General features: G+C 37.7%; 1 protein-coding gene across 1 annotated transcript; it reads left to right on the top strand.

Annotated features, from left to right (window-relative positions):
* The first annotated feature begins 810 nt into the window (after nucleotides 1-810).
* Nucleotides 811-24,525, top strand: cd109 (CD109 molecule). Its single transcript, XM_026290541.1, has 33 exons — nucleotides 811-922; nucleotides 4,713-4,879; nucleotides 5,498-5,526; nucleotides 5,606-5,842; nucleotides 7,048-7,173; nucleotides 7,307-7,346; nucleotides 7,427-7,508; nucleotides 7,582-7,675; nucleotides 8,104-8,227; nucleotides 8,359-8,468; nucleotides 9,285-9,560; nucleotides 9,654-9,752; nucleotides 9,828-9,890; nucleotides 10,843-11,019; nucleotides 12,060-12,212; nucleotides 12,638-12,727; nucleotides 12,804-12,873; nucleotides 13,850-13,952; nucleotides 14,435-14,549; nucleotides 14,637-14,750; nucleotides 15,605-15,823; nucleotides 16,349-16,490; nucleotides 16,591-16,767; nucleotides 16,853-16,934; nucleotides 17,107-17,335; nucleotides 18,785-18,956; nucleotides 19,154-19,344; nucleotides 20,779-20,937; nucleotides 21,450-21,515; nucleotides 22,102-22,238; nucleotides 22,901-23,057; nucleotides 23,195-23,297; nucleotides 23,386-24,525. Exons 1-33 carry the CDS (start codon nucleotides 813-815, stop codon nucleotides 23,580-23,582), a joined length of 4,410 nt encoding a protein of 1,469 aa, XP_026146326.1. The 5' UTR covers nucleotides 811-812; the 3' UTR covers nucleotides 23,583-24,525.

The raw sequence follows: 24,525 nt of genomic DNA, 5'->3' as shown, positions 1-24,525 counted from the left end.
AAATACTATTAGCATGATATACAGATAGGTGTACTATGAACATACTATACAGATTATGCAAAAGTGTATGTCCACTTTAGGCAGAAACCATGAACACATAAATATCATTTACACTAGTGCAATGGACAGTAAAGTGCATAGAAAATATTAGAGTGTGCAAATGGATTACTCAGTGTTTCTGGATGAACAGACAGTAGTGCAAGTAATAACAAGTTTACTGTTTTTTGCTTGTTGAAAATAAATAAATAAATCAGATGTAGTGTTGAGGAGGGGTGAGGAGTCTGTGTGTGTGGTGTGTGTGTGTGTGTGGGGGGGGGGTTGTCAGGGTGAGAGGAGTCCTTATTATTGAATTATTATTTAATCATTAATACTTTTAATGTGAATTATGTATTATTATTTTAATACGGTTTACTAATATTTATTTATTTGGTTGTTTGAACCAGATATTAAGTTTCAATTAAAATTAAATAACATATATTCAATGAAAATATTTAAATGATTTACAATACAAATATAATTTTTTAAAAACGTTTTATTGTTTATGAAAACAGCCCAACAGATTATATTAATAGTCGAGTACAACAGTATTTTTAGACTACATTTTCCCCTGAATTTAATCCTCACATTTCATTGCAGTTTCATTTCGTTTGAGAGTCATTGATTGTTTTCTCTTTGCTTTGTTAGCTCCTCTCAGACATGTTATATAGTCCCTTCCTTGTCCAGAGAATGGGCTTTTATTCTCACAGGTGTGTAGGTGGAGTGATGCAGGATCAGGTGTTGGATGGCTCTTTAAAAGCATGTGTTAGACTCAGATGCTCAGTTACTGCTTTCACTCGAGTGTCACATCTACAATGGAGTTGCTTCAAGTTTTTGGAGTCCTGGCAAGTTTATTACTCTGCAGTGGAACTTTAACCATGGCGAGGTTTGTTCAATTTACAGTCCTATTAAAAAAGTAAGCTGTTTATTACTAGGCCTTGAAAAGGTTATTATAAAGTTAAAAAATTGTATTAGGCCTTCTAGGAATACCACAATTTAACTATGATTACTACAAAAAAGAAGGGTATATTTTCATGAGTGTATTCAGTGTCAGTTGTTTTGAATATTCTCTGAGTTCTCAGTTTTTCTCGTACTTTTGTGTTTGTATTAAGGCTTTTAGGAATTAACTGATATTGACATTTTTAGCATGTGAAAAACCTTGATAGAAAATTGCATTTATTATTACCAAAACCAGTTTAATGGCCAAATATGTGACGATTGTGCCCCAGGAAAACACAAGGAGAGGAAGAGATCCAATTGCAGGTATGTTTATTTAACAAAAAAAGGGTAATCCAAAACAAACAGTCAAAGGAGACGAACAAAACAAAAGAGGGAACCGGATGGAACGGAAAGGGAACTCGGAGGACGAGATAGCAATGGTAAGTCTCGGGAGATGAGAACATTGGTAACACATTGCCTGCACCTGGTGCAATTAATTGGAGTGAAGTTACTGTGAAGACAGGACCAGACTAGAGGAATTATAGTGCCTATGGTGAAGTGCCTAAGGAGAAGTGAGCTCACTAATGGACACTTAGGAAAACAGAGACTGACAGCGTGACATTACCCCCTCCTCCACGGAGCTGCTGCCAGATGCTCCACCTGAAACCAAGGGAAAACCAACAGATAAAGAAACTAGGAGGGAGGTGGAGCAGAGGAGGACTAGGGGGAGGGACGGAGGGCCAGAAAACATGATACACAGAGATAGGAGAACCAGGTAGAATGGGGAAACAGAGACAAGAGAAGTGTAACACAAAACAAGGAGTCCAGGAGGGTGGTGGACCGGCGGAGGATCAGGGGGAGGGACGGAGGGCCAGGTCCAAAGAAGGAAACAGAAAGAAAAACAAAAGAAAACAAAAACATAAGTCCATGAAGGACATCACGTGATGCCCACCAGGGCAGAGCAGAAGATCACCACAACCGTGTGGTCAGGGCGGAAGACCCCCAGGGCGGAGCAGAAGACCACCACGTCCTTGTGGTCGAGGCCGGAGTCCCCCAGGGCGGAGCAGAAGACCACCACATCCTTGTGGTCGAGGCCGGAGTCCCTCAGGGCGGAGCAGAAGACCACCACGTCCTTGTGGTCGATGCCGGATTCCCCCAGGGCGGAGCAGAAGACCACCACGTCCTTGTGGTCGATGCCGGATTTCCCCAGGGTGGAGCAGAAGACCACCACAACCGTGTGGTCGAGGCCGGAGTCCCCCAGGGCGGAGCAGAAGGGATGACGAAACTCTGATAATCCTATGGTGTTTCTACTGGATTCCAGAAGATTGGTGCTGACTTGACTCTGCTCATGAAGATTATTGGTGACTTGCATTTGTTCATGAAGATCACCGGTGACTTGACTCAGTCCTTGAAGATCCCCGGTGACTTGACTCAGTCCTTGAAGATCCCCGGTGACTTGACTCAGTCCTTGAAGATCCCCAGTGATTTGACTCAGTCCTTGAAGATCACCGGTGACTTGACTTGACTCTGAAAGATCAGGGGTAACTAGCCTTGTCTCTGGAAAGACCATGGTAGCTAATCCTGACTCCGGAAGGTCAAAGGTGACTAACCCTGACTCCGGAAGGTCAACAGGAACTAGCCCTGACTCCGGAAGGTCAACAGGAACTAGCCCTGACTCCGGAAGGTCAACAGGAACTAGCCCTGACTCCTGAAGGTCAACAGGAACTAGCCCTGACTCCTGAAGGTCGACGGCAACGAACCCTGACGCTGGAGGGTCCACGAGCACCTGACTCGACGCTGGAGGGTCAACTGGCACCTGACTCGACGCTGGAGGGTCAACCGGCACCTGACTCGATGCTGGAGGGTCAACGGTAACTAACCCTGACTCTGGAGGGTCAACGGTAACTAACCCTGATTCTGGAGGGTCAACGGTAACTAACCCTGACTCTGGAGGGTCAACGGTAACTAACCCTGACTCTGGAGGGTCAACGGTAACTAACCCTGACTCTGGAGGGTCAACGGTAACTAACCCTGACTCTGGAGGGTCCATGAACACCTGACTCGACTCTGGAGGGTCAACCGGAAACTGACTCAACTCAGGAAAGCCCACTGTAACTGCCTTCCTCTGCAGAGGCTCCGGGCTGGCGGCCATCTTGTGCAGTGGTGCTGGCTCCGCAGACGTGACGTGAACAGTCTTGGGAATCTCTAGGATGTTTGACAGCCTGGAGAAATAATCCAAAAATGTCTCTGCTGCCATCTTGGGCATTGGTGCGGAGCTGGCGGCCATCTTGCACTGTGGTGCTGGACTGGTGGCCACTTTGTGCTGTGGCGCTATGCTGGCGTCCATCTTGCCTCCTGGCGCTGGGTTGGCAGCCATCTTGTGCTGTGGCGCTGGACTGGTGGCCATCTTGTGCTTTGGCGCTAAGCTGGCGGCCACCCTGCACTGTGGCGCTGGACTGGTGGCCACTTTGGGCTTTGGCGCTGTGCTGGCGTCCATCTTGCCCCTTGGCGCTAGGTTGGCAGCCATCTTGTGCTGTGGAGTGGGGCTGGCTTCCATCTTGCCTCGTGGTGCTGGGTTGGCAGCCATGCCGCGCAGTGGCGCTGGGTTGGCGGCCATTTTGTGCAGTGGCACTGAACTGGTGGCCATCTTGCACAGCGGCGAGATGGAGTCCTTCTGTGACGATCGTGCACCAGGAAAACACAAGGAGAGGGAGAGATCCAATTGCAGGTACATTTATTGAACAAAAAAGGGTAATCCAAAACAAACAGTCCAAGGAGACAAACAAAACAAAAGAGGGAACCGGATGGAACGGAAAGGGAACTCGGAGGACGAGATAGCAAGGGTAAGTCTTGGGAGACGAAAACATTGGTAACACGAAAGGTAAGGACTCCATACAAACAACAGGGAAAGACAGGTATTTATAAGGAGACTAATTACAATAGATTGAATGCACCTGGTGCAATTAACTGGAGTGCAATTACTGTGAAGACAGGACCAGACTAGAGGAATTATAGTGCCTATGGTGAAGTGCCTAAGGAGAAGTGAGCTCACTAGTGGACACTCAGGAAAACAGAGACTGACAGCGTGACAAAATATTCTAAATCTGCACTTTCTAGATTTTTTCCTTTATGCTTTAAGTTTTTCAATAAATTAAAATAAGATAGAATAACTATTCTGTTCACCAAGGCTGCATTTATTTGATCAAAAACACAGTAAAAACTGAAATATCATAACAATTTAAAATAAAAATTTTCTATTGCAATATTTTTAGAATGTAATTTATTCCTGTGATGTACAGCTGTATTTTCAGCATCATTCCTCCTGTCTTCAGTGTCACATGATCTTCAGAAATAAGAATAATATGCTGATTTGCAGCTCTAGAAACATTTATGATAATTATCAACGTTGAAAACAGTTGTGTTGCTCAATATTCATTCAGGATTTTTTTAGTCCTTTGCAAAAAATAAATGTCTTTTTTGCCACTTTTGATCAATTTAATGCATCCTTGCTGAATAAAAGTTAAAAAAAAAGTGAAAAGTGTCCAAAAAAAACAAACAAAAAAAACCTTTCCACATTTGGACCAGTAGTTTCTGACACAAAACGAGCTGTTTAGACTTTGTTGTTTGGAAAAAAATAAGTCTTGATATGATATAATGTAGAATATAGTCACATATGTAATGTATATCTATAATAATCCTATGGGAAATAAGATGTATATATATATTAATTATTTCAGCCCAGCACAGAATCCCTCCTATCTCATATCCGTCTCTGAAGTCCTGCGCTGTGGCGTTCCGACCTCTTTATCAGTCACCGTTCTGGCAGAGTATCCCATCAAAGTCACGGCTGAACTCATCCACGGAAACAGCAGTGTGTCTCAAACAGAGAGCACCATCCCAGCAGGTAAATCACCATAACTTGACTTTTATTGGGTTATGATATTGCATTGCATATCTCATATACATATGCAAAACATTATTATTAAATTATATTAAAACATATATTATGTTAGCTTGACAAAACCATCATATACTCTTTGCGAATCTTGGGTTTTGGTTTATTTTTAATTTATTTAATTTTATTATTATTATTTTTTTTTTTTTTTATCAGAAGTGAACTCTTATGCAGATAATAATAACATTTTTTTTTATTATTTAGTTTATTTAATGTTATGCTTAAGTAGGGGACAATTAATAAATAAAAAGCTGATCTATGTAGAAAATCTGTATTAAATTGTTTTTAAAAAGCACCTTGTGGTTTTTTAGTTTATATCATTTAACAATTATAAACATGTATTCAGATGTATTAATTTAGCCTGAGATGCAATGCACTTTATTTAATCCTAAAGACATTATTTGTCTAACACAGGGTTTACATTTACATTCAAAATCACAATGTCAAACTGGAAAAGTGACCTTATTAGAATGCCCTATATGATATTATACAATATACATCTGCTCCCTGTTCAAACAAGTGTTGTTTGAACATCACATTCATGTCTGCTCTGCTTTCGTTTTTAAGGCTCGACCAGACTGCTGGCTCTTCCCCCTGTGAGTATCAAGACTGTCATTTCATGAATGAATCAGAAAAGAGTTGCAGAATTCACTGTGTGTTATTTTCCCTCCGCAGGTCTTCTCTGATGACATGCGTTCCTGGGATCCATATCAGCTGGATGTCAAGGGGTTTGTTGGCACTAATCAAGTGTTCTTCAACTCCACTACGATGGTCTTCAGTCCCAAGTGCATGTCCGTCTTTATACAGACCGACAAGAACAACTACCAACCAGGACAGACGGTGAAGTTTCGGGTTGTATTGGTTACACCTGAAGGAAATCCGCACAAGGGTCAGATCGATATTTTTATCAGGGTGGGTGTCTGCAGTCTTTGGCAATAAAGAGATAAGCCTAATTCCTTCTTAGTTGTTCTAAATTCACTGTAAGCCCCAGATTCACTGGGCATATTGCTTTATAAAATGGATAATATATACATTAAATGAAAAAAAAAGTATTAATTTGGGCTGTCAGTCGATTAGTGTAATTAATTACATGATGTTATTAATTAGTCTAATTAAAAGCAAATTAAACTTGGCTGTGAAAATAAACACAAAAGATCATTTAAAGCCATTATTGTGTTAAATGAGAATGATATCAAGATACTTAAGTAGACATAAGTAGCTTAAAAAAGAAAAATGTTTGATTCAACATAAAGTTTATTGCACATAAACATTTAGGCTACAACAAGCTAACATAAACATAAAATAAGGACATTTGTGAAATATCTTAGTATTTTTGGTTCGTACAATGAAAGTCATCGGTACCCAAAAGAGTTTGGTTACCAACATTTATTTAAATATCTTCTGTTATGTTACACAAAAGAAAATAGGTCATACAGGTTTGTAATGACATGAGGGTGAGTAAATTATGACTTAATTTTCACTTTCTGGGTGAACTGTCCATTTCTTTATTTATTTGTGTTCATTCTTTCAATTCGTTCAAACTGCTGCAAACTGTGGCAAAGCTGAGAAAAAACAAACAATATTGTGTTTAAAGAATTAACTTAAATGTTGTATAAAATCACAACTTTTGCATCAAAATATTTGACTTCTGACCACAGTTTCATATATATTGTTATATTTCAAATGTAACAAAACTAGCAAAACACTCATTTGTGTTTTCTGCTAGAAAGATTTGACATACAGAAACACAAATCTGGCTCTAAACCTCTCTTTTCTTTATTCAGAGTTGATCTAGACCTGTATGGAAACTAACCAATGCTCCGTTAAAGCAATCAAAAATTTATATATTCATGCTGTGTGTCCTCTAAAGGTGCAAATATAACACATTACTTTTTTTGGTTAACCTGGAAACACATCACTTACTGAAATTTGATTATGAAAAAAGTTAAACCATGATAATAACCACAAATTAAACATTATTATTAATATTAATATGTTCTAATGCTCCTTTGCAGTCAAAAGTGACCTTACACATTAAAATGATTTTAGAACTAGAAAATGAACAGATACATCATCATGAAATATATGGGTTGTGTTTGTGTTTTCAATGTGAACAGGATCCCAAGGGGAATGTGATTCGACAGTGGCTGTCTGTGGATGGTTTTCTAGGTGTTGTTTCCAAAGAGCTGAACCTCTCTCAGAATCCGCCGCTCGGCTTGTGGAAAATTATAGCTGGAATCAAGGTGAGCTGTGTAAAAACTTGAGAAAAATCAATTAGCAAGCACAACACTTACTTCACGTCAGACCCGTAAGTCAAAAAGTTCATAATCTATTTCTGTTCTTATAAATAACACTGTTATTTTTGCGTTCGTGCAGGATGTTGTACACGAGAGAGAGTTCAATGTGGACTACTATGGTGAGACTTCACATACGCTGCATATCTTTAATAATCTATGTTTTGTCAAGTCCTCAGACTTTATTAGCATTTGTTTACAGTGCTGCCTAAATTCGAGGTGATGGTGGACGTCCCCTCCACCCTTCATTATGAAGACATACTGACCGGGAAGGTCACAGCCAAGTGAGTGTTTGTCCTGAGCGCTAGTCTGATTTTTTTCAAAGAAACACAAAATTCATACTTTCTCGTTCCTTAGGTATTTTTATGGGAAGCCTGTCAGTGGGATGATGTCTGTCACATATGTCCACTTTTTCGGTGGCCTTGAGAAGAGTTACCAACTTAAAGAAACAGTGAGTACAGTTTCAGAAAAAACATCTTCATTTATAAAAGGATGAACCGATTTTCAGTCGATACTGATGAACAACAAATCTGTTATATTAATTGCTATTTATTTTTTTGTATATTATAATCACATACAGGTTAATCACTCTCTGCAATAATTGGCACTAAAGTGACACTAAAATAAGTGACACTAAAAAATTGCGCACCTGGCAACCTTGGCTTGAACTACTGGTGATTTTGATAAATAAAACCAGCGTTAAGGGCCCTGCTTAAGTGCATTATAATTGCTTTAATAGATAATTGCAGATAATTGACTATATCGGTTGGTACCGATTATTGGCCGATATATCGGTGCATCCTTATTTGAAATCCCATGCATTGAATTTAAATGAAAAGTTTTATTAACTATTAATCAGACTCATGATCTCTGGTGTAGATCGACGGTTCTGCTGCTCTCAGATTTGATGTGCGGTACTCCAAACAGTACATATATTCCTATTACGATGAATATGGGTCCAGTGAATATGTCGACATTATCGTGAATGTCACGGATGCTACAGGTGCGTCTCGTCCTGCCTGTGCTTGGCTATCAAACATTAATAACATGAACTAAAGTGCATTCAAATTAATACTCAAATAGAGATGTCCTTTAAGGTTCAGTTTGAGCTGATTTTCATTTCTCTTTCTGTAGGGTTTTCCTACAACAGCAGCGCGAGGGTTTCTATCGTGAAGAATAAATACAATCTGGAATTTCTGCAGCATCCACAGATCATAAAACCCTCCATGACCTTCACTGCTCAGGTAACGACAGAGCAAAAACAAAAAAAGTGTTACATTTCAGTCAATATAAAGGGTGAACTGGGTGAATCAGGAAGTCATGTTTCACCTTAAAATCAAAAGAAAAATAAACAGTTATATACTCAAAAAATGAAGACATTTTTTTTTTTTTTTTACATTAAGAGTTAATATTGAGCCCGGTGCTGAGAGCTTGAATGCAATGTGACATTACTTTAATGACAATTAACTAAAATTGTGTGATGTGTCAATTTATCATTGCCATAATGCAGGCATATTTTACTTACACTTTTTCTTTATTACACACAATTACCATAGTACAAAAACCCATAATGATTTGTAAATAATACAGATTTAAATAAGATATAATTATACATTATTGACAGTAAACCTACTTGGAAAACACACTCAATTGTGTTCGACAGTATCTAGTTCATCCGTACTCAACCCCTCATCCTAAGGTTTTCTCAGTGGATTTTAGTGTTTTATTATTATTTTTCAAATTAATGTCAGTATTTAAATAACATATCAATATTTCTCACATTAAGGAGGCGTGTAGTTGTCATATAAATGATGCCACAATGCAAAATACTTAATAAAAAGCAATTGTTCTAGACTTCATTTAAACAATTAAAGGATTTTTAGGTCATTATGCAAAAAAAAAAGAGAACAATACAGTTTTGCTTTCTTTATGCATTTTTTGTATTTATTGATTTGGTATTGTTGTTTTGTTTTATTTATATAAATGCATAATTTTTTGGAATATGACCTGACATGACCGACAGATTCATCCTTTTTGTTTTCATATTTGTATTTCCGAAGCTGAAGTTAAGCACCCATGACAGCCGGCCGCTGTCAGCTGAGGAGCAGAGCAGAAGCGTGCGGCTGACGGTGACCCAGAGCGACTTCAACCCCTGGACCTGGATCTGGGACAGCGAACAATCCCCAGAGCCTCGCACAACGATCTACGAACCAACGACCAACTTCTTTACCGTTAACGATATTCCAGTTGAAGATATGGATCTCCCTGTTACTGCTGATGGTGTGATGTCTTTCCAGATTCAACTCTCTGACAGCATTGCCACGCTTGATATAGAGGTGTGAACACTTCATCCATGCTTTCCGCTGCATTGATGTCTAATATGCATGTAGAAGCACGTTGACCTTTCTTCCTCCTGATGTTGCTTTCAGGCCCGGTTTGAAGACACAGTCCAGCGTCTTCAGCTCTACAGGAGTTATTCTTCACCGAGCAGATCCTACATACAGCTTCACAGAGACAGTGAGCCTCAGGTACTCAAGCTGTCTGTGTTTCAAGCTGCTGTCTTTGTTTTCATTGTGTCTTTACTGACAGAGTGACTTTTGCAGGTTGGACAGCCGCTGTTTTTGACTTTGGAGAGCAATTTTAACCTGGCAGAATTTCACTACCTTGTAAGTACTTTGGATAAAGCGACACCACGTCCAATGTTTTGAAAAAAAAAAATGTAACCAGTGCTGCTAAAATCTGTAAGAGAAACCTCAATTTGTCAATCAATAAGAAGTTTGTTACGTTTAAAAAACCTTTTTGAAGTTGGAGATTACATGAAGGGTTTAAATTCAGCAATTCTGCAATTTATTTAGAATTCATTATTAGTTTAGAAATGTATATAGAATTAGTTTTTCTGAAATTATATTTAATTATTTGTAATACATTAAATTTATTTTTGAAGAACGTGAACCTGCAAATGTATTATTTTACAAAATAATAAATATTAATGTTTATGTATTAATAGTGTATTAATTAAATATTATTTTATTTAGTTTTTTATATATATTTTGAAGAAAATCTGACATTTATTTTGCATTGCAGACTAAGTGGTGTTTAATCTGTTAAATCATGTCATGTCAAATAAAGTCCAATACCACTGTTAAAAAAGCATGTTTTTTAAGCATGCATTTAAATATATATATATATATATATATATATATATATATATATATATATATATATATATATATATATATATATATATTTTTTTTTATCATTATATCACTTTTATCATTATATCACATATCTGTAAAGTTGAAATTGCTATGTAGTTCATTTAAAATGTAGTATATTTACCAACTTTAAATTTAATATTGGATAAAACACTAGTTAAATTAAATGCTTTGGTTGTGTTTTAGTATGTTAGTATTTTTTTAAAGCAAATATTTAAAAAGTATTAAAACATTTGTATTTTATAGGCTACTTTTTGTATCTAATATTATATGTATAGTTGTTTAAAAACATACTTTTAAGATTAGAAGTACGTTCTCTACAAGTGCACATCCAATATGTTTAAGCACAAAAGGGTGTCCTGTTAATGACATTTGTGAGAATGTTGATGCATGTGTTCTGCAGGTGATGTCCCGCGGTCAGGTGGTGGATGCTGGGACGGTACATTCCTCCTCCTTCAGTCTGAACACAGATCACTCCTGGACTCCATCGGCTTGTGTGGTGGTGTACCACACGCTTCCAGATGGAGAGATCGTCAACGATGCTGTGAAAGTTACTTTCACTCAAGTCCTGAGAAACACGGTAAGAGTTCAGCATGATAGACTCGTCTTCAACCATCATCTGAATAAATAATCTTTCCATTGATAGGGTTTTTTCGAATCTAACAATATTTGGCCGAGATACAACTATTTGAAAATCTGGAATCTGAGGGTGCAAAAAAATCTAAATATTGAGAAGATCACGTTTAAAGTTGACCAAATGAAGTTCTTAGCCATGCATAATACTACTAAAAAAATAAGTTTTGATATATACAAGGAACATGATCTTGATTTAATATTCTACTGATTTTTGGCATAAAAGAAAAATCGATCATTTTGACCCATACAATGCTTTTTTGGCTAATGCTAAAAATATACCCCAGTGACTTCAGACTGGTTTTGTGCTCCGGGGTCACAAATATGTGCATTTTAAGACAAGTTTCGCTTTTATTTTTGATGTTTCTTTATTAATTTTGACATCCTGAATAGGAAAATTACATAACTTTTTGTGCTTCATTAACAGTGCCCATTAAAAATAAAACAAATATGTTGACAATGTAAACAAACTAATCTGTTATTATTCATGCATGCATACAGATGTCACTGTACATGATTAATACTGAGCTAACAACAGTATCAAATAAACTGCTTCCAAAAGTGTACACTGTATGATTTATGACTAGTCTCACAATGTTCTGAAATGTTCCAGAAAGGACTAGAATATTACAGGATCTTACAGAAAACTAAAGCAAATATCTTAAAAATTTGTGCAAAAATTGATTTGTACTCATAATTAAATACTAATATTAAAATGACTTAATTTTTATGAAATTGTGTTATAAATATGTATCATTAACAGTATATATTTATATCATACAAATTGTGAATGAATATACTATGTAATGTAATTTAATCACATCTTTTGCAATAAAATAAAAATGTATTGTAGTTTAAATTGGTGTTAAATGCAGTCATTTGACATTTGAATTATTGTAGTTTTTCACTCTGAAATTTCTCACATTACTGATGTAGAATGGGTTGCAGTGTCATCATTATAATAATGATACTTGATCTCATTTGCAGGTATCTCTGAGCTGGAGTCAGGATCGTGCTGAACCAGCAGGTTCTGTCTCTCTCTCCGTATCTGTATCCGAGCCCGGATCTCTGCTGGGAATTCTGGTGGTGGACAAAGCAGCATTGGACTCCAGCAAAGACAATGGCATTACAGAGAAGACGGTAATATGATCTTAAACAGGCTCGAGATCATTGACATCAACACGGGGCAATATGGACATCCTTTGTTTTCCGGGTTTCTCACCTCATTTCTTATCTTGTTCAGTGTATTGAGTTTTAAATTGTGGGAATTCATCTTTGGGATATTCAGACGATTGTTTTTCCCACAGAAAGATCACATGATATCTAAAAGTGGTCATTCGATGTAACCAAACGCGGGCACCACACCCGTATTTCACTTTTAGACAAAAGAAAGAAAGTGAGAGGGGCTGTGTTTATCAGAACTAGGTGAACAGGTTTGATGCTACAGACAGCATTGTGTTGTTCGGTTTGTGATGGCCAAACAGCAGCTTGTTCTATTCATATGACAAAAACTGATCGATTTGAATCTAAGATCAGCAACATGAGCTTCTGGGTGTGTTTTTCAGGTGCTGGAGGAATTCATGTCGTATAGCAGCGAGATGACCCATGCGGATTACAGCAGCGTGATAATGGGAGATCCATATTCCATATTCATGGTAGATTTTTATCTCAGGAAACAGAACAGGTATCACTTGTCTGCACAGGGTTTACGGTTGTTGTTTTATTCTGCAGATGTGCGGCGTCACGGTTCTGACCGATGCCAAGCTGAATCAGGAAAGAAGTCAATTATTCACTCCGTTCCGTGAGTCTGAATGTACCCTAGCAACCACTTAGAACATCATAACCATCTAGTAGCACCCTGGCAACCAATCACAACAGAGTGACATCATGTTGATGAGTTTTGGACTTATTCCCCTAAGCTGAGGTGAAAAGGGGAAAATTGATATATCATCATATTTCCAAAGCTTACTCATCACATTACATAAAGACATGGAATTTTGTATGAAATATTATGCAAATTAGGCATTATGTAATTAAATGTGCACTAATTAGCATATTTCTTAAGAAATAGATAAAGCCAGGTTCAAAATTCTTGTTTCATTCTGCCAAGTTAAAGGTTTCTATGGAAGGGTTTTCATTCTCTGTTTTTATCACTCCATAAATCAGATGATACTATCAACAGCCAAAACAACAAAAACAACAACAACAACAACAAAAAATCCTTGTTTTAAAGGACTAAAATGTTAATGATACAAATCAGGTGAATTGTATAAATTGTAAAAACCTTCCAATTATAGATATGAATACAACTAATCAGTTCGGTTTATGTAAGAAAAACAAATTTTGAGAAATCAGATATGCGCTACAGCTGCACATCACAGGAATAAATTGTTTTTTTTATATATATATTAAAACTGAAAACAGTTATATTAAGTTGTAAAAACATTTCACAATATCCCTGTTTTACTCTATTTTTGTTCAAACAAATTAAGCATAAAATACATCTTTACTATATTCTTTCATATATATATATATATATATATATATATATTCCTAGATTAGTATTTCTGCAATGTCTGTAGACTATAGTTACAGTAGGAACAAAATAAACACTAAAATGTGTATTTCAAGTGTTTTATTTCCACTGCTCTAAAAGAAATGAAATCATGCCAGATAGAGTAAAATCTTGAAACTGACCAGTACATGAAAAAACTGTTGTTTTGCCAGTAATGTCTTGCGTTTTCATAATAATGTAATGCACATATGTTCCACTGCAGTGCAGGAACACTTCATGAATCTGCAGGACAGCAGTGCTTTTCAGGAGCCCAGAAAGCGAGCAGACTTTCCTGAAACCTGGATATGGCTGGATGCAAACGTGAGGTATGAGGAGATATATGTCTGTCGTCGAGCTGATTTAAACTTGGAAATAACAAGAAATCACTCAGGAGATCTATTTAATATCCCAGTTGTTATTCCTAGATTCCTAGAAGCAACGTTTGCTTCGGCATCATTGCTGCAGGCTTTAATGTCACACAATCTATCAGAAATTATTATAATATGCTGAATTTGCTCGATTGTTGTGCTCCTTCATATTTTTGTGTAAACCATGAAATGAATTTTTTCCAGAAAGTTAAAAAAGAACAGCATTTATTAATTTTTTTTTTATTATACATATCTTTACAGTCACTTGTGATCAATTTAATGCACCCTTGTGGAATAAAATTATTAATTTCTTCGATCTAAAGTCAGCAAATAAAGGCTTCTCAAGTTTTTTTCCCCCGTAAGAATGATCTGAGCTTCTATGGACGTTTGTTTTATATCAACAATTTGCTAATATGTGTCTGTTCTTAATTATGTTACAGTAATTCTGCCTCGGAGTCCTTCCAGTTCACCGTGCCGGACAGCTTGACCTCCTGGGTGGCCTTTGCCATCGTGATGTCAGAGAATCTGGGTTTGGGCATCAGCGCTCCTGCAGAGGTGACGCATCATGCACAATTTATCCGTCTTTCACATTTAATATATATAATACAGATAATGATTATTAAAAAGGAGTTACTTTCCCAGTTGACTGTGTTCCGAGATTTCTTCGTGTCACTGAATCTCCCGGCGTTCCTGATCCGTGGGGAACTGCTACTGCTGGAAGTCAGTTTATTCAACTATATGGATGTAGATATGGAGGTAAGATTTGTGTTTGTAAAATAGTACTGTGTAGTTATTGTTCACTGATACTTCGGGAGTATCAAAACCTTTTAATATTGATGCTAGAAAACACATTTATACGTGTTTTTTATAGGAATCGTTCACTCAGAAATGGAAATTAGCTGAAAATGTACTCCATCCAAGATGTAGATGAGTTTGTTTCTTCATCAGATTTGGAGAAATGTAGCATTGCATCACTTGCTCACCAATGAATGCTCTACAGTGAATGGGTGCCGTCAGAATGAGAGTCCAAATAGCTGATAAAACATCACACTGGACCAGTTTTGACATGTAAACGGTACTTGATCTGTGCATATTTCTCTCCTGATTCAGACAAGAAAAAAAAACAATATAGATAAGAGGTGAAAGTTAAAGACATTTTAACAATAGAATTGTTTATTTCAACACAGACCTTTTCACTTCACAAGACGTTAACTGATGGACTGGGGAGTGCTATGGATTACTTGTGGATTATTGAGTTGTTTTTATCAGCTGTTTGGACTCTCATTCTGACGGCACCCATTCACTGCAGAGCATCCATTGGTTAGCAAGTGATGTAATGCTACATTTCTCCAAATCTGTTTCGATGAAGAAACAAACTCCTTTACATGTTGGATGGCCTGAGGTTGAGTATTTCTTTAGCACATATTCATTTTTGGGTGCACTGTTTCTTTAAGGCAGCATCATTGTCAAAATTTGTATTAGTTATTTGAACAAACTGTCGACTCACAGTATTGAAGTCAAGCACATCAGTAAACTAAAGTAAAACATTTTTGTGAATATGAAGTCATCTAAAGGTACGTAAGCTCTCTTCTTGTCTTCACCCGTCACAGGTGATGGTTGTGGTTGCAGAAAGTTCGATGTTTGAGTTTGTGTCACCAGACAATGGAGGATTTTCCTTGGACAACGTGAGGAAAGCGTTAGTGTTGAGTCAGAACATCACAACGCTTCTATTCCCCATCAGAGTCACTGCGCTGGGAGAGATTCCCATCTCCGTCAAAGCCACGTCCGTCTACTCTTCAGACTGGGTTTACAAGACGGTTCTTGTCAAGGTGATTCATTTCAGTGTAACATTTCCCCCTAAAATTAAAAGAGAAAAATGGTTGGCCTATTTTGCATAAATTGCAATTATTTATGCATTTATTTATCTATTTATTTATGCATTTATTTATTGTTTATTGTTGTTCATGACTGCAATGCTTTTTTCCTCATAGTGTTTGATGATTCTATATTTCTCAAAGCAATGGAAAATCTGTAATATAATGTTTTTATTTGAATAAATTAAAGCCAGTATACAGCTATTTATTTTGACAGTTTTCACAATTTTTTTTGCCTCATGTATTCATGACTTCAGTGCATCTGGACATTTTTAGCCCCCCCCCCCATTCTGAATGATACTATTAATTACACTAATTACATTAACACTATTTATTTAAATTAAATTTAATTTAATTGCATAAACCAAATCTGTAATGAATTGGTGATTTTAATAAATTGAAGACATTCCAACAATGTGCCACATGTGCATCAACCTGGGAAAGTGGAAAATCTTCCTAAACTGGATGTTTTTTCTCTAGCCAGAGGGACTGGAGCAATCATACTCTCAAACGTTGTTTCTGGAGTTTCAACTGAAGGAGAACATGCTGAATAGTAAAATGTCCTTTAGTTTTCCTGCAAATGTGGTTCCTGGCAGTCAAAGGGCCAGTGTGTCTGCTGTGGGTATGTGTCATCACTCTGTATTTCTATTCTAAGAGGACATTATCAGTCTAGTTTTGCATATTGATTGCAAACATCTCTCCTCTGTATGTGTATGTTGTAGGAGACATTCTGGGCCCGTCCATTGGCAATCTGGACTCTCTCATTGAGATGCCTTACGGTTGTGGAGAGCAGAACATGATCCATTTTGCTCCAAATATTTATGTTCTCCAGTACATGAGAAGCACCAAGCAGACTGATGAACAGACAAAAAACAAAGCTATGAGCTACATGATGGAAGGTAAACGTTGTGAAGTCTATTTGTATAGTTCTGAGACAAAGTGCAAATGTCCTTGACTTATCATTTATGTTCTGTTTGATTGCAGCTTATGAACGTGAGCTTTCCTACCAAAGGCTTGATGGCTCCTTCAGTGCGTTTGGAGAAAGTGATGATTCTGGAAGCACATGGTATACAGTAACACATTTCTGCTTAAATTATCCCCCTGAGCAAATACTATTATTAATATCAAACATCTCTATTCCTCTTTTCAGTTCAGTGATGAACTGATGGATAAAAAGTTAAATCAAACTCACATCAGGGGTGTGAATGATTGGTGGTGTGTTGTTTTGTGATATTCAGGCTGTCAGCGTTCGTGCTCAGGTGTTTCCTCCAGGCTCAGGACTTCATGTCCATCGACCCGATGGTGATGCAGAGGACAGCATATTGGCTGCTGGCTCACCAGAACGCTGACGGTTCGTTCGACGAGCCGGGTCGGGTCATCCACACAGAGCTCCAGGGAGGACTGGATGGGCCGGTGTCTCTCACGGCATACGTCCTTATAGCGCTTCTGGAGGACGCTGAATACAGGGTGAATTAGAGAGACTGAATGATGGAACAACAGACAGATAGACCAATCGACAGACAGACAGACAGGGAGAGAGAGACAGACAGAGAGACAGAGAGAGAGAGAGAGAGAGACAAACAGACAGAGAGACAGGCAGACAGACAGAGAGACAGACACACAAACAGAGAGACAGACAGAGAGAGAGACTGACAGAGAGACAGACTGACAGACAGACAGACAGACAGAGAGACTGACTGACAGAGAGACAGACTGACAGACAGACAGACAGACAGACTGACACACAAACAGACAGACAGACAGACTGACACACAAACAGACAGACAGACAGACAGACTGACAGAGAGACAGACAGACAGACAGACAGACTGACAGACAGACAGACTGACACACAAACAGACAGACAGACAGACAGACTGACAGAGAGACAGAGAGACAGACTGACAGACAGACAGACTGACACACAAACAGACAGACAGACAGACAGACTGACAGAGAGACAGACAGACAGACAGACAGACAGACAGACAGACTGACACACAAACAGACAGACAGACAGACAGACTGACAGAGAGACAGACAGACAGACAGACAGACAGACAGACAGACTGACACACAAACAGACAGACAGACTGACAGAGAGACAGACAGACAGACAGACAGACAGACAGACAGACTGACACACAAACAGACAGACAGACAGACTACAAGAGAAACATTCTTCCCACAGTTTGAAGCGTTGAATCCTTCATTCTTGTCTCTAAATGACTCAGAGAAACTACTCTATATACTTGGAGAGAATGAGACGGCAATGACACTAGCTGCTAAATATTTATACACCATACACACCATACGAAAGGGGTAATTGATTGTATTCAACTGTTTTATTTGATATTCTTGATTGTATATAATTACTATTATTAATATTTGAAATATTATCTGTTGTTGTTATTTTTATTGTATTGTATTTTATTGTAATTTATTTTATTCTGTATCTGAATGCTTTGGCAATACTGTAACTCAAATGTCATGCCAATAAAGCAACTTGAACTTGAACTTGAACTTGACAGACTGACTGACAGAGAGACAGAGAGACAGACTGACACACAGACAGACAGACAGACAGACTGACTGACAGAGAGACAGAGAGACAGACTGACACACAGACAGACAGACAGAGAGACAGACAGACAGACAGACACAGAGACAGACTGACAGAGAGACAGACAGACAGACAGACAGACAGACTGACACACAAACAGACAGACAGACAGACTGACTGACAGAGAGACAGAGAGACAGACAGACAGACAGACAGACACAGAGACAGACAGACAGACTGACACACAGACAGACAGACTGATTAATATATAGGTAGATAGACAGATTGATAGATCGATAGACTGATTGAACGCATGGATTGATAGATTGAAGATCTGTTTGTGTCTGTGGTAGAGTGTATATGAAGACAGCATCTCTTCTGCCGTGAGTTTCCTGACATCTCGACTGGCTCAGGGAATCTCCAGTAACTACAGCCTGTCTGTAGTCACCTATGCTCTGTCACTGGCCAACAGCTCCGCCGCTCCACCTGCCCTCACCGAGCTGTTGAACAGAGCACTAGTTGTTGGTAAATATCCTCTGGATTTACACTCTAAAGACAGCACGCCACAGATCTGAAACACACACAAAGCTGAAAACAACCTGCGATTTTCCTTTAACACAGTGTGGCGAGCAGCTGTAGTGTCGCACCTGGCACAGTAAAATGTGTTAGATGCTAATGTGTGTATAATAGTTGGATGGTGACGCTGTATCTGGGTCTTTCAGATGGAGTGCCAACCTGGAGACCCCCAGCCAACGTCCTGTATAATTCCTGGCAGCCAAGTTCATCAGATATTGAGATGTCGGCCTACGTACTGCTCGCCATGCACAGACTCAAACTAATGGATGAAGGATTCATTCTGGTGAAGTGGCTCAGTAAGCAAAGAAACCATCTTGGGGGATACGGATCCACTCAGGTACATATCAAACAGACGTTCAACTCACAAGAGAAACAATAGAAACTGTTTCAATGGGACGAAATGGCTGACTTTTAGACACTTTTAGACATTTTAAAAAACCTAAATTAAAAATACTCTGGCTGAATAGTTGTTTTTATCATGGTTTCAGCAAAAATATTAAGTACCTTTTCAACATTGTTAATTATCAGAAACATTTCTTGAGCAGCAAATCAGCATATTTGAATGATTTCTGAAGATCATATGACACTGAAACTGGAGGAATGATGTAATGATACAATTCTGCACTACATTACAGGAATACATTACATTTTACAATATATTCTAATAAAAAACGGATACTTTAAAATAATAATATTTCACATTTATATTGTATATTTGATCAAATAAATGCAGCTATGATAAGAGTATTAGATAATTTTTAAGAGGATATTCCAGTTTTAATTGAAGTTAGTTGCAGTTTAGATTGCAAAAAAAAACAAACAATCAGTCACTTATAATGGAAGTAAATCGAGCCAGAAGCACATTTCCGCAAAAGTTTATAGCTGTTTTAAATTTGTCATTACAAAGAAGTTGTAAAATTGGTTATTATTCCACAAAAAGTCTAGTCTAGACTCTAAAATCATATTAAAACTCATATTGCTTAAATCTTGTGATTTTACTATTAATACAATATTGTATCATATACGGATTGACTCCGTTTATTTCCCATTGTAAGTGCCACATTTTTTTTTTTAGCAGATAAATATTTTGTGATCAGAATTACACCACTGGGGAACATTCCTTTCAGAAAGTCAGCAGGGTTTAACATCTTCTGAAGTATTGACTGGTGTCTCAGTGTCAATGATTACAAGCATCTATGATCTATTCCATTCATTCAATGAATTTAATTTGTTGGCAAGCGAATGTTTTAATTGAAAACCGAGCTGTGCAAAAGGCCATCGAAATGAGATAAGAAAATGTATTTTTAATTTTAAAAAGGCCCTTGGGATATTACATTTGGCTCGGGACCGAAGGCCTGCGATCTGTCACGAACACTAACCTCAATGAGGACTAGCAGTTTCCGGGCCGTGAGCTCTGATAAAGCACTGCGCTCATGTTAAAGCCCCTCGCTTTGACAAAACAACTCGAGTCCAACAGGAGAACATCTGACTGTGCTCGAGAGAGTCCTGGCAGTCTTTGGTCGAGTGGGGAAAGATTAAAGGCTCTGTGTCTCTGCTCTGCACATGTGCGGTGTTATTTACCAGGCGGCAGGTGATTGAATTGAGAGTGGAGGCTATCTGTGACACAGATGCACGGGCACCTGTTATTGACACAGAGAGATGATCACATCTGCCAAAACTTTGTTCTTGTTGAATGCACTTTTTGTTGTTTTGATCAGTTTTAAAGCTTTATTAAAATGTCTGTGCTCTGTCTGTATGTCTTTGTTGTCAGGATACAGTGATGGCTCTGCATGCACTGTCAATCTATGCCACCTTCAGCAGCCCAGAGTCCATAGATCTCAGCATCACTGTGAATGGGGCCTTCGGCGCTGTCACCGTATTCAACATAGACAGATACAATTACCTGCTCCAGCAGAGCCAAGACCTGCCCGTATGTATATAATACACTGCTCTAGATACATATTACTGTTTAACAGACTGAGGTCAGTAAGATTCCCATTCCCAGTGGCACAACACTGATAAAATAAATGTTTCTTGACCTGCATATCAGCACATTAGAATGATTTCTGAAGGATCATGTGACACGTAAGACTGGAGTATGATGAAATGATGAAAATTCAGCTTTGATCACAGGAACAAATTTGATTTTAAGATATATTCAAACAGAAAATGGTTATTTTAAATTGTAGTAATATTTCACAATTTTACTGTGATTTTAATCAAATAAATACAGCCTTGGTGAGACTTTCAAAAACATTAAAAAAATCTTACTAACCCCAAAACTTTGAGCAGTACTGGTTAATTCCTAACAAAGAGTGTGTTCTTATTAAACTTCAGTGTGTGTGCGGTTTCCTTTTAAAGTAACACATTGACCTAAAAGTTCACATAACATCTAGTTATCGTAGTAAGTGACGCATGCTAATGTTGCGTTTTCCTCGACAGATTAAAGCAGAAGAAGGGGTTGATATTGAGGTGATGGCACAGGGTAAAGGCTTTGCTCTGTTTCAGGTATGTCTAAACATCTCCAAGTTAAGAATTTGTCCTTAAATGCATTGTTTATCAATGCTACAAAAAATATTGAAGCTCCTATTTGCTTGATGAATGACTAGTTGACATAGCAGCATAATTTAGCAGGATCATCTCCATTGCAAAATAGCGCGGTATTAGCAGTGAAAGCAGGTTATGAAGGTTCAACAGCTGCGAATAATAACCGAAGCCCTCGTAAAGATAAAAAGAGACGTAATGGCAGAAATATTCTGTTGTCGGATCCCCTCTTTCTCAGTGCGATGTGTAATTATACCTTTGATTGCTCACCATGGAGCACGTAAACCGGGCCAGACGCTGTTTTCCTCATCAGTGAGACCCCAGCAACATCTTGAGCTGCTTTGAAAGACCTCACCGAAGAAACTGCGTCCAGAACTCTGTTCTGCAGAAGATTCACAAAGCAGAAATGACCTCATTTCGAGTTGTGTTTGCTAATTTGTTCTTCAGACATGAACGATTCCTCAGTCATCTGGCTTGTACTGTTGCTTTATGAAATCTCATCAAATGGGGGAATTATTGAAGTACTGTTTATTTTCTCTGACTGTTTCAGCTTAATGTGTTCTATAACGTGATGAACCTGAGAACGTCACTCAGACGGCGTGACATACACACAGATGAGGCCTTTTATTTGTATGTAGATGTAATGGACAATGAGGCGTTCCATGTAAACCTTCACATATGTTTCAGGTGAGCGGCCGAGTCGAAAACACAGCATTGTTTACTTATTGCCAAAATGATTTCATCAGCACCAAAAATGCCATTAAAAAGTTAAAAAGACTGAGGTCCTGATTTTTTAACATGGTTATTTAACTCATTGACTACATCACACATTTATATGCATATATGCAACTTATATATTGTATTATATAATTTAAATATTATATAAATACATATATAATAATATAATATAAATTAGATAAATATAAGATCAACAATATTTGCTTATCTTGTTTTCAAAGCCAAAATTGTAATTGAAAATAATTAAAAAATGTACAAATATATTTGAATTATCAAAAAAAAAAAAAAAGTGTTTAGCAAGTACACATTGAAAAAAAAAATCACAAAATTCAGTTATTGTCATTTTGCAGATTACACTTGGGTTGATGTTTTGTTTCTTTCTTTTCTTCTCATCATGGATGTCAAAAAAGTAAAATCAGTGTTGGTTATCAAGAAAACTTAAATATATAAAAAATAATAAGATATTCTATATCATCAATATTGCATTAGGATATCACATGCAAATCATAAATTTCAATCATTTTTTACTGTCCAAATAGTTTTTGCAGTCACTGTAGATATTCTAAGGAACCATTTTTGAGTGTTTTTGAGTTTTGGCTGTTTTTTTTAAGGCTGAGGGAGGACCAGGGCCTGAAACAGACGGGGATGGCCATACTGGACGTGGGTTTACTCACGGGGTTCAGTTTGGCCCAAAACGGTGTCCAGCTAAATGATGTAGTCAGAAGAGTAGAGTCACCTTCAGGACGAGTTACACTTTATTTAGACACGGTGAGTTCCTCTTATATATTCATGACTACAGTATAAGTGTGCTAAGTCTAACTTTGTGCTGATGATGGTTTATTTGGCTCATTATGCATCCATGGCTGACTGTATGTCCAACCTCGTCGTCTTTCCTCTCATAACAGGTGACCACAATGGAAACGTGCGTTGAAATATCCACCATCCTGGAATTTAAGGTGGTCAATGTCCAAGATGCTGTGGTCAATATCTATGATTACTATGAGCCCAGTAAGACTCTTAAACAATAGCTCCAGATTCTCTAAAGCATTCCCATGTTGCAGTATGTGTTTCAAGCTCCTTTCATTCCCTTCTGCAGGACGGAGGACAGTGCGGTCCTACACATCTGAGACCAGACGGGACATGTCTGTATGTTCTCTGTGTGGGCCAGATTGTTCCCAGTGTGGGGCTCGAGACATCTGGACAACTGACGGGACGCCGTCCGTTCATCGACATCCACTTCTGGCTCTAAGTTTGACCACAGCACTCATCGTCCTCCTGTCAATCTGCATCTAGTGTTCTCCCTAAATCAAAACCATTTTAATCAGTAACACGATAACACAAGCAAAATTTATGCATTGTTTAAAAAAAGTTGCATTTAGTTCAGTGCAACAAGGAATGATTTCACAAACAGTTTAGACAGAATTTCAGTTTATAAAATGCATGAATTAAAAATAAATTATTAAATCAAATTAACCATTTAATTATCAATTAATTTTTTTTATAATAATTGAAATAGTAAATCAGGGTCAGGCTCAAAACTGATAAATTAACTTTTTGAATGTAAGCACTGTGGTTTTTGCAATATCTGTCATTATTATAATATTCCACTGCATAGAGCTGCGATACATACCTCAACAACAAATTTTACAGTAGTGAATATGTTTGTCTTTTTTGATCTTGTAAGTTGCAATGGCTTTGATAAGTTTCAGTTGTATACAAAGTGACCTACATTGGATTTTGAGCCACATTGACCAATGAAAGTGGGTCAAATTCAACAAGGAAAGTCTAAGAACAGAATCTAAAAGAATATCTTTAATGTGTCTTCAGTTACAGACATGCAAACATGAAAAATAATGTTTTTGGCACTCAAGACAAGTATCTTCTTATGCGAGTGTTTTGATAGAGGGAAACAAGATAGATTTCTAGTTTCAACATTATTTGTTCTTCAGACATTCAGCTATTCGCAAAGGGTCCCACTTTAGTTTTTTGACTGCTGAAAATGTGTGAAAGGGCTCTAAATCTCTGGTGACATTTCCATATACAAAAAGTTTGTCTTTATGTAGAAAAATATCAAAACAAAACTAAAGAATTATATTAAAAATGTGGTTGATTTGACACTGAATGACCCATCTCCAGTCGCTCCGCTGACCTGAATACAGATATATTGCAAATGTTTAAGTGTGAAGCCATGCATTTTTCATGCATGATTACACCATGATACAATAAACACACTGAT

This window comes from Carassius auratus, chromosome 20 (genome assembly GCF_003368295.1).
Source record: "Carassius auratus strain Wakin chromosome 20, ASM336829v1, whole genome shotgun sequence".
Lineage (NCBI taxonomy): Eukaryota > Metazoa > Chordata > Actinopteri > Cypriniformes > Cyprinidae > Carassius > Carassius auratus.
Note: the sequence above shows the minus strand (reverse complement) of the source record. Positions and strands in the feature narration are given on the sequence as shown.

What these genes read in the sequence shown, in the direction of transcription:
- cd109 (XM_026290541.1), top strand. Translation starts at nt 813, where the DNA reads ATGCTCAGTTACTGCTTTCACTCGAGTGTCACATCTACAATGGAGTTG. An exon ending in AGATCGATATTTTTATCAGG is followed by an intron (nt 5,843 to 7,047) that starts GTGGGTGTCTGC and finishes CAATGTGAACAG; the next exon opens with GATCCCAAGGGGAATGTGAT. An exon ending in TTACACTTTATTTAGACACG is followed by an intron (nt 23,058 to 23,194) that starts GTGAGTTCCTCT and finishes CTCTCATAACAG; the next exon opens with GTGACCACAATGGAAACGTG.